This window comes from Pollicipes pollicipes, unplaced genomic scaffold (genome assembly GCF_011947565.3).
Source record: "Pollicipes pollicipes isolate AB1234 unplaced genomic scaffold, Ppol_2.1 Scaffold_6093;HRSCAF=7227_pilon_pilon_pilon, whole genome shotgun sequence".
In the NCBI taxonomy this organism is placed as follows: Eukaryota; Metazoa; Arthropoda; class Thecostraca; order Pollicipedomorpha; family Pollicipedidae; genus Pollicipes; species Pollicipes pollicipes.
In genome coordinates, this window is record NW_023596810.1 from 1 (window position 1) to 10953 (window position 10953).

The window sequence follows — 10953 nt, forward strand, 5'->3', positions numbered from 1 at the left end:
TCACTTTGCTGGTGCCATCTGCTGGCGGGGCGGTTTTTTGGTTTGGGCTGATTTTGAGATTCGCATGGAAGGGCGCTGGGCTGGATTTGATGATGGCATGACTATCATCGTCAAATGCGAAGTTTCTTCAGTCAAGCCGATCCACCTCGAAAATGGGAGATAGAATTCTGTCACTCTTCATAGTAAAACCTGTATGGGCATGTTTGATGTTTAATAAGACAAGCAAATTGAAATAGAACATAACGTTGTGGCCTGACAGGATAACCGCTCGTTGCAGACAACACACCTGCTGTCATAATAGTCAGTGATGTTCATACAAAACTTGTATGCTTCAACTCATTGGTCTTTAATCATGTTTATGCTCATTCTTGCAAAATCATGAATCATAGTTTGGAGTCCGCCTGCCGAAGATTAACTGATTTGACGCCTACTAAATAGGCACGCAATGTAAATTAATGTATTTATAAGATATTGTCCATATTATTAGAATTGTGTGATAATATTAGAATATATATGCATATATATATATATATATATATATATATATATATATATATATATATATATATATACATATATACATATATATATATATATATATATATATATATATATCTGTCTATATCTAGATCTAGATCTATATCTATATACATATACATACACACACATATATATATATATATATATATATATATATATATATATATATTTATAATGCTATTATCATTATCATAATTATTGCAAGACAATATAAGAATGGTCCTAAATATATGTAAGACAGTTCAATCTCTCAGCGAAGTCTCAAACTGACCTTGTTTTCAGAATCACCTCCACATTTCTTTTTACGCCGCAATCGCGTGAACGCATGACATGCCGGCTCTGAATAGGGCTCACAATGGTCGTGGCGACACACCCTGATGCAAATGAAAAGAATACTGAAGATGTGAGGGAACCACCGTGGCACAATCGCTCGGTCATCTGTAGGCCTTGGGATCGATAAAACCAATGACGTAAGAAAAGGTGCGTCTTCCTCAATCTTGCCCTTTGGCGATTCTTATGCTTTTGCTGTGGTGTGTTCACGTCCCACTTACGCTTGCATTTTTTCATTGCTTCATCACTGTAGCATCGTCCGTTCTCACAGCCCGACCAAACACTAAGTCAGGTGTTACCGTGAGTATTTGCCAATATCTCGGTAATAACAACAATAGCAATAATATAACGTCTGAGGTGTCCGGATACACCGCGCCCCTGCCCCTCACGACCACCCAAGGCCAACTCCCACTCGCAACTGCCGCTTGCCTGGCGCGTAGGCGTCCTAAACAACTGCCATACATCACAATCATATTAAGGAATGGATGGTGGGACCGTGAGCGCGTGCGCGGTCAGGTGCTGCCATGGACACTGGCACGCTTGTACTACCACGTGGTTTGTCAGCTTGCTGCGCTCGTCCAATCTTGGGAAGTCCAGACAGGTTCTGAGTGGCACTGTCGATGATGTACAAAATTAGCCGATAAGCCCCGAGCGCGTGTCAGTAGTAGGTGAAAAATAAACCGATCCCATCCCCGTTCTACCATACACCCGAGTGCATTTGATTACTTCAGGAACAACCTTGTTCGTCAGAAATTTACAGGTGGCGGGTGGTATGAAGGACTGCGGGCTAATGACATACCAAAATGCCTAGCCGTTAGGTGTGTAGGTTCATGCGTACGACCTGCTGAGTTCCATGAATGCCCTTCAATATATACGACAAGCTGCCCTGACGAAAGTAGCTGTGGCCGATTTTCTGACGACATTGAGAGACTTTATTTATTAAGCCTAGAACTTGTGGATTTGAGAGAAATCTGTGCGCTACTGTTAGCTCTATGAACACCAGTATGTGTGTATCATGTAACGATGGGACCAACGCACCGAGAACAAGTCTGAACAATATGTCGCGTATTTATTTCCACGCATTCTTGATCATTGTTAAAATAATCCGGGGGACAGGACGCTGCCTTGTCGTAATCTGGGCTGCTGCGAAGTGTGATCGGCAAAGACGTGTCCAAAACGAACGGAGAAAGAAAGACTTGTAAGGCCTCGTGAAACGAAAGCAGCCATTCTGGATCAAGATATAACTCAATGAATTTTGACAAAATGACCTCGTCGAAGGCAGCTTCAGGACCTGCTGCCTGCATGGCCTGTTGCTGTGATATTCGTGCACTCGCCACGCCAATGACTTGTGCTGTTTCTGCATGAGCCGCTCCTGAACTGCGCTGTCTCTGCATGCGCTGCTGCTGACCTGTGCTGTCTCTGTGTGTCTCTGCTGACGCGCGCTGTCTCTGCGTACGCCGGTGCTGACCTGCGCTGTATTTGTGTGTGCCGCTGCTGACCTGTGATGTCTCTGTGTGTGCCGCTGCTTACCTGCGCTGTCCCTGTTTGCACAGGGTACTTGGCCGACCGGACGGGGCGTATCCGAGAGATATACGTCTTCTGCCTCGTGATGTACTGCTCGCTGCACCAGGCGCTCCTGTTCGTGCCGCCGAGCACGCTGACCACGCCGCGCGCGCTGGCCGCCTCGTCCAACAACAGCACGCTGGGCTGTGCCGATTGGCCGCTGCCGGCCCGCAGCAACCTCTCGCGCAGCCAGGACTGCCGCCTCATCTGCCCAGACGGCGAGACGGCGCTGCAGGCGTGCGCCGGCGACGCCTGCCGGACGGCGGCACCCGGCGCGCGCCTCAGCCTGCCGCTCGACGGCGACGGCTGCCTGCTGCCGGCACGTCTCACCGGCAACGGCTCGGAGCTGGCGCTGCCGACGCTGGCGGCGCTGCGCTGCCCACCGCAGTGCCAGCTCGAGTGCCAGCCCAGCCCCGGCGTGCCAGTCTCCAGTCGGACCACGTTCTGGGTGTATCTCGCGCTGCGGCTGGCGGCCACTTTCTTCCTATCGACATCCTTCACGCTGCTGGACGCAACTTCCCTAGCATTGGTGGAGCAGCACAAGACGGCGGGGCAGAACTTTGGCCGCCAGCGCGTGCCGGCCATTGTTGCCACCATCGTCTTTTCGCCGCTTGTCGGGCTCATCATCGATTCGGTCAGCTCATCCGGTGAGCTCTCCAGGCGGGGTACTCTCGTTCAAATAAGGGGCTGCTGTTCAGGCTGGGGACAGCAGTCCTGGTTGCGGACGACGGTCCTGGCTGGGGACGACGGTCCTGGCTGGGGACGGTGGTCCCGCCCCGGAAGGTCTATTCAGCCTCAGGAGGACTGCCCCGACTGCAGGCGGTTAATCAGGCTGAGGAGGACTGTGCAGTCTCGTACCTGATGACACTGCTGGTTGCTTGTGTCCATTCCAGGGCCAGATGGCCGCCCTCTGTAGGATTCGTGACTGTTGAGTTGTTTTGACCTGGAAGCTTAGTTAAATCATGCCTCACGCACCAGGGCCTCATGCACTGCAATCTGTTTCAGACCGCGTAAACTACGCTCCGGCCTTCTACTCAATGGACCTGTGTGTGCTTCTCACCATCGTCACTCTGTTCGCATTTGACCTACAGGTGGCACTGCCGGCAAAGGCTCGGATTAAGGAGCTCGCCAAGGTACCGGCGATCAGAAACGCTGTTGAAGTTTGCCGAGCGTTGCGGTCAGCGACGCAAACATGAATTTGACGTTTGAAGGGCATGACAGCCACGTTTTGTTGAACATCGTTCAAGATAGATATTGGTTTATGTTTCCAGTCGTTGCTTCTATTATTTTAGATTACTTGTACACAACCGCCCCAGTTACCTCTGTGTACCTGAGCTGTCCGCTTTTGTAATGAGGCCATTTTAACATGGAGAGCAGTATTTTTCCTTGTAAACCACACTGGATGTTCAGCTTATCATTTTATCCTGAGTCATTCACATGAGACACTTTACCTAAGGGTCTTAGATTTCAATGCTGCGCGGAGTACGTCTCTGGCGGTCTTTATTTAGTTTTGTCATTTTTCATCAATCATAAACGTCCGTGGAGATGGTTATGTTAGTTGCAGCTGGCTGTCCTCTGACGGCTGTTTAATGTTGATGTATGTATTACTTTATTACATGTGTTTGTTCACGTCAATGGTCCAAAATATCCCTCCTCAAGATCCTTACGAAGCACTGTGATTTTTCTTGTTTCAGATTTTTAAACGTCCTGAGGCTCTCGTTTACGTCATAATCGTCACCATTTTGGGAACCATGTGGGGATTTCTAGAGAGTTTCCTATTCGTTTTTCTCAAGGGTCTCAACGCTCCACTCTACATGCTGGGTACGTGGTTTTGTCAAAGATGAAAAGATAGCATGTCGTTACCGTTCGTTATAATGTCTTTGCACAACGTAGCCGAGTGATAATCTACGAAGATTTAAATTCACTGATATCAAGCAGTAAGCCGTGCATTCCGGGATGCCACTTTGATCTATTGGACATGAAGATAAGCTACCATGTTGAAGCAAGGGGAGGGAAGCCGTGTGCGGAAGAGTTATGCTGACAGGAATACGGTGAGATAGGGCACGTGGGCGCCTCTGGTGTGTGCATCTTCGCAGTGCTTGTTCGCTGCAGGCCTGGGCCCTGGTCGAAGCGGATGGCGGGTGCCGTGGAGTACCGCCGGCACTGGCTGTTCCGTCGGGTGCCCCTGAGCTGTGTCGTGAGACGCCTGCTCCGACCTGACCTGATCTACCGTGTCAGGCTTGACCCTGACGGCGGCCGGCCTGGCATCGCTGCCCTTCAACTGGTGGTCAGACGCCATTTGCAGGAAGGTCGGCCACATCAACATCCTCATCGCCTCGTTCGCCGGCTACGCCGTGAGATACATCGGATACTCCTTCATCAGGTGGGAGACGCCGCTGCACGTACAGGTGTAGTGAGAACACACGATAGCTTTAAAATGCAGTGAAAAAGAAAGAGAAATTGGAAAGGGATCTCTCCGCCGACTTTGACATCCAATTTGCTGACCAAGATCGTTAAACGGCATCACAAGTTTTTGTGTTGAATATAGCTTACCTTAAACAAGCCAGGGAGCCTGGAAAATCAGACATCAAAGTAATTGAGGCAGTTGCGGAAACACTGATTCCGGGTGTTCAGGACGCCCGCGGGATGCACTCGTGGGGTGCCCACGTGGAGGTCATGATCTTGCAGCTAGTCGCGGCCATGCATAGGTCGTGACGCAATGCGTGAGCTGTACAGCCTGCAGCCTCAGCAGGCGTGTTTGAACGGCACCGGACCGCGCAGAAGGCTGCTTGCGTGTATGAGCTACCGTTCTCTCCAACATTACCGATCATGAGCATGCTTGACGTTTCGAGTTAGTCATCGTGATCATGAATGAATGTGGTTCAGGAAAAATGCACATCCAAAAAGCTCAGGCGTCAGAACGAGAGAAAAGCGTAGGGTTTGTGCAGACTCTGGATACCCAAATGACTAGTCATTCAAACCGCCTCATCCCAGGATCGGATTTCTGATACTTTGCTAAATAGTGCGCGAAACATGCGGACTCCTGAGCGGGGAGGACTCGATTATCCGCATCGAGAAAATTAAGTCTACAGAGACGAGCTTGGACGGAGCTCAGCTGAAAATGACAGGGGGTATTCAGATGAAGATGAAGCATTTCGATCAATGTTTGCACAGCCTGTTGTTGATGAGCAGCACTTGTATGCGTATTTGCGTATCTATGCGCATCATGACTGTTGGAAAGCAGGCAATACTTTGTTAAGCCCAACCGCTTCCTAAGGCTGTATAGCGGTAAGCGGGGTGCTATCAGTAAACGCATCCGGGGGCACTGGACGATACACATACGTAAGGCATTAGGCATATTGAAACGTGGTTAATGTAACGCCTTGAGGCGTCTACATGCAGCAATGCCAGAGCGACTAGTAGACAGACGCACATGGCCAGATATTTTTCGAAGATCCGCTTTTCGAATCACAATCTGCTGATTGTTTTAGGAAAGATAAGGCTGAAACGTTTTCAACGGCAGAAGTTTTGGGAAACCGCGCACATTGAGTATTTCCGTTCGTGTATTGCGCAATGCGTCTATGCGCTTGCATTTAAGTCATTCCTGCTGGCGACATCTGAGGTGATTATGCATCATCGTGAATTGGTTTGATTTGACCCCTTCTGAATGCCTCAACTTGTCATAAACCAACACACTGCCGCACGGTAGCCATTCCACACTATAGGTGACCGCAAGCGACTCAGGTTGAGGGGAGCCGGCCATGGGGGAGGAGGCCATGGGGGAGGGGAGTCGTCCATGGGGGGAGGGAATCGGCCATGTTCATGTGCCATGACATTTGAGCAGGAACAACGTTTGGTAAACATATCAAGAGGGATGCATCTATGGTTTGGTTTGTGCCCCGAAATGCAGCTCATCCAACGCGCCGCCTCTCCAAACGCCAACAGGTTTGATTTTTTCTTCCTGCGCGCTTGCATTGCATGCAAAGTCTATTCCAATGTTTGTCCTATGAATGGTATGTGTTTCGCTTGATTTGACAGAAACCCCTGGCTGTGCTTCCCGTTCGAGCTGCTGGAGGCGGTCACCACTCATCTTATGTGGAATAGTGCTGCCACCTACGCCGCATACCTGGCGCCACCTGGACTGCTAGCCACGCTCACTGGAGTGGCGGCAGCGCTCCACTACAGCGTTGGTATGTAGCCTGGGCGTGCTTGGCTTGTCACGAGCCCTCTTGCATTCCGGAAAACAAACGCCTTTTCGTGCCCACTTTTCTCCTCTTGTTCACTTTCTTTCCCATGTCCACTGTGCCGCTCGTGTCCACTGTCTTCCTCGTGTTCACTGTGCTCCCCTCGTCCACTGTCATCCTCTCGTCCAACATCCTTCTCGCGTTCACTGTCTAGTGACCTCATCAGCGCGCCGAGCGCTCACACTGTCATGACCGCGCAATCTGGTATCACCATCTGGTAACACGTTTGAGAACGCACAGGCGCGCCCAATCCAATGGAGACTGAGTCTGAGCTGAACTGAAACTGGATTTTAATGACTGAATTTGGACTGGGCCCTTACCTATTCATATTTGAGAGGAGGCTATTGCGGACCATCTCCTGTTGTTTTTTCGCGCTACATCTGCATGTGAACGTTGTGGACCTTTTTAACTGGTCGTTGGGCGTGCGACCGTTTACTTTGCACCCGTATGTGTGCAATCTCCATTGTTGGAAGGTCCAAGAGCTTTAGGGGGACCAGTTTAGGCTTTTTCCGCTGTTGGATTCTGCTTGATCCAGATGGTTTTATTCAGTAAAAACATTCGATCATTTCAAAAATTGCCGATCCCGGCAAGGTTTTGGACTGACATAAAGCTGTTTTCGTAGCCGTGACGCGTGCATGGTATGGGAAACGGGATGATTCACACACTATGGTGGAGCGGGTGTGATGTGGCAGCGCGCCTTGCGCTCTCCGATGTGGGCTTACATATCATTTTTACTGGACTGTACTCCTTTTATTTGATCAAATTTTAGGTTTTTAGATGTCATGGGCACGCCAAGTTAGGCAGACGCAGAAAACTTTCTTTATGCTTCCTTTCGTGCACAGATAAGGATTATTTGCTGGAATCACGTGTCTTCGTTTTGAAATGGAAGCTTTGACTTAAGCATGGCCAGCTTCTTTTACTCATGGCAATAAGCATGGCTTGAAACGGCGAATATGGCCAGTACAATTGACGTATGGTCTATAGCGTCGCTTAGCCAGTACCAAACGGCACATCAAAGGTCGATAGCACAGCATGAGAACTCGGACTCGTAATCAAATGCAACGACTTCGTTTTAGCTGACATTACCTCACGTTTTTTTCCCACTGACCGCATCCGTGACGACATTTTGTTTGCTTCAATTGCGTAGCATGTAGAACTACGACAAGTTATGTAAGCCCACTCCCGGTCTCTACGGCAATACGCTCTGAGGCTGGAGAATAAGATCCAGACCCTCGGACAGATAAAACGGCTCAAAACGCGTGCGGGAACAGCGTAAAATATTTTGTCTAGGCAGATTGTGTCTAAAATCCCAATACACCGCCAAGGGGCTTCCAAAAACAACTGCTGTGACAAGCAGGTCGTTACGGTCGCTGGGTCACCTCCTTGCCTCCCACGCACCCTGCGCTGAATCTCTCTGGCGGCGGCCAACGTCACCAGCCCCGGTCGTCTCAACCTCCTCGACCTCCTCGACCACCCCAATCTCCTTGACCTCCTCGACCTCCCCAACCTCCTCGACCTCCTCGACCTCCTCGACCTCCTCGATCTCCTCGACCTCCTCGACCTCCTCGACCTCCTCGACCTCCTCGACCTCCCCGACCTCTCCGACCTCCTCGACCTCCTCTACCTCCTCGACCTCCTCGACCTCCTCGACCTCCTCGGCCGCCTCGACCGCCTCGAGCTCCTCCACCTTCTTGTTACCAGCCACGACCTCCTCGTGCCGCCAGGCCGCGGCGTCGGCAGCTTCATCGGCGGCTATCTGATGGCGCTGTCCGGACCGGCCTTCACCTTCCGGACTATGGGTGTCGCCAGCGGCGTGAGCGGCGTGCTCTACGCCATCGTTTACTACGGCTGTCTCCGTCAGAGGATCTCGCAACGAGAGGAGCGTCAACGTGGTCAGTTCCTGGCGCCCCCTCCCCCTCCCCCTGGTAACGTGGTGCTCGCCACCTGTTCAGGCCATATCCTGGCCGGGTGTCTGTTGCCTGGGTCAGTCTTGCTATCATTCCTGCATGCTTTCATATGGTAAACCTAGAACCCTCTGATTGCTTTGCGTCTGTTGAGCATGGGTAAGACCATGCTTGAATAATGCATGACACATGTAGAACGCCGTGCTTTTATACTACTCCACTAGCCATCTCGGATCCATGAAAATATGCAAATAAAACGCAGCGGAGCCATCACTACGTCTTTGCAAAAGCTGTCAATGCAGCAGCACGCATGCTTGAGCGACGCCGTTTTCTTTCACAGCTGAGGGTGCCACGAACTACGCCGCCTCCGAAGCCAGCTCGCACGAGCTGGCAACAGTCCAGGAGGTTCGCAGTGTCGACGCAGCGTAATGCCGACATTGTCCTGTCGGCTCAGCCGACAGCCATCTCGTCACGAAGTCGTCATCAGAATGGAGCCAAACGCCTCGCTCCGGCCAGGCAGCGGCCGAAGCCGACTTCGCGTACGCGTGAAGTCACGTGATTGCCGACTTCGCGTATGTGTCGACTCGCGTGATTGCGTCACAGCGCCCCGGTGGGTTTCTGGTCATCTAGTGCTTACGTGCTGATTACTCGGCTCAAAGCGTGTTCATACCTTAGCGTGCCAGTTACTACCGAAGTCAGTAGAGGAGCATGGTGAATGTGACAGCTGGCAAAGAAGAACTTCTGCGGCTAACGGGACATTATGGCATTGCTTTAGCCGTCATGTTGGCAGCTGGCATTGCTATTTTGCGGGTTGGAGCTGACCGGCGCCAGGCGCTGCCTCGTCGCGCGAGTTGGTCTGGAGCGACCCGTGGCGAGGTCGGCCCGCGGAAAAGCAGGGCTGGGAATCTGTGTCAGGCCATAAGACGGGTATGGGGCTCTATGATAATAAAGTGATAAGTGAGATTCGAGAGTTTGCGAACCCAGTTTGTGATGCAAGCTGAGACTCACGAAAGCTGTCTTTTTATATCCTTTATCTTGATATCCTCTATCTTTTACCTTTATGTCTTTTTATATCTTTAGTTGCATGCATCCTGATGCACGTGGGGGCGTTTCGAAAATCCACTACCATACGACAGTTTTGACAGGTGCTACACTCAACTGAAGATATTTGTAGCCCAGCTGGCACACAAGTTATGGCCTGTGCCGCAGTCAACAGGCGAGGCGCCACATTCAGAACACTCGCGCGACGGATCGAAACACCAGTGGCGTCACCACGCGGCGAGTGACGTCACCACCCGCCGTCGGAGATCCAGAGGCGGCTACACCAGGCGTGACGGCAAGGCCAGCGGTGCCTTTCAGATCTGCAGCCTAGTGCCCAGTCCCTCCGTCCGAACACCGGCAAACTTCTCCACGAGCTCTGCCTGTTAGAATGCTATGAGCGGGGCTGTGCTAAACATGGACAAAGTCATCTTTTTCCAGTAGAAGGCTGCGTTACTAGGCCATGAATTGGAGGTCTTGGGCCCATAATTTACATTCAAGGGACGCAATAGAAAAGCTGGCTCTTCGCGATTGTTTTGGTAAGGAATATCAATCGCCGGATCCAGAGATTGTTCAATTTGCCATCCCGGGAACAAAACAATGTATTTTGCTTTCGCTGTATTTAAATCTGCACCGCAACTGTAATTCGTGTCAACAAATGAAACGGAGCCATCAGTTTGCGAAACATTAAATGTCATCAAGAGAACTATACTGTCGATCTAGCGAGAAACGTGAATGACATGCCTTTCCCATATGAATTGTTAGTCACGACTCATTCCGACAAAATTGCCGAAAAACTGACGCTATATGTAGAAATAGCCTAAGACCAGCTGGCAAAATATCAGCATGACAGTTTTAATGGCTAAGAAGTTATTGCAGACATCAGAGAGGGTAAGTTCTGTCACTGCACCTCCCTCCTAAAGGACCTACAGGGGAATCTAACCATTTTCCTCCTGGCCCGGCGAAGGTTGAAAGTATGCGCACATATCTTCGATCTACAGCGACCTGGTATGTGCCTCCACATCCTCTTTGTATTGCTGTGGAGTATTGTGGCTCCACAAGGTCCGTGTAGGCAGAGGTCCAGTCCTAGCTTTGTATTTCGATTAGGTAGCCATGACCCTCCCCTACACATAACCCGATTCGTCGACAAGTGCTCGGTACCCCAGCCTCAGCAGTTATTTTCAGCACGTGTGGAACAACCAGGACCGGTCGTCAAGTATAGTGACGACAACGCCGCTGCATCAAGGTTTAGGGGCCCGGTTTTCTCCGAGCTGCCTCTCCTATTGCGGGTTATGATAGAGCATCCCAATTGGCACGCCACCACTTTACCGGCA

The 10953-nt window shown here is 50.7% G+C and overlaps 1 protein-coding gene across 1 annotated transcript; it reads left to right on the forward strand.

The window, feature by feature from the left end:
- Positions 1-3438: 3438 nt before the first annotated feature.
- LOC119105235 (major facilitator superfamily domain-containing protein 6-B) lies at positions 3439-9537 on the forward strand (the record flags this gene model as incomplete). Its single annotated transcript, XM_037228703.1, is given in 6 exon segments — positions 3439-3566; positions 4128-4254; positions 4672-4816; positions 6472-6623; positions 8402-8569; positions 8922-9537. Coding segments are annotated over 6 exon segments (809 nt in total), but the record flags the coding sequence as incomplete, so codon positions are not given.
- Positions 9538-10953: the final 1416 nt, after the last annotated feature.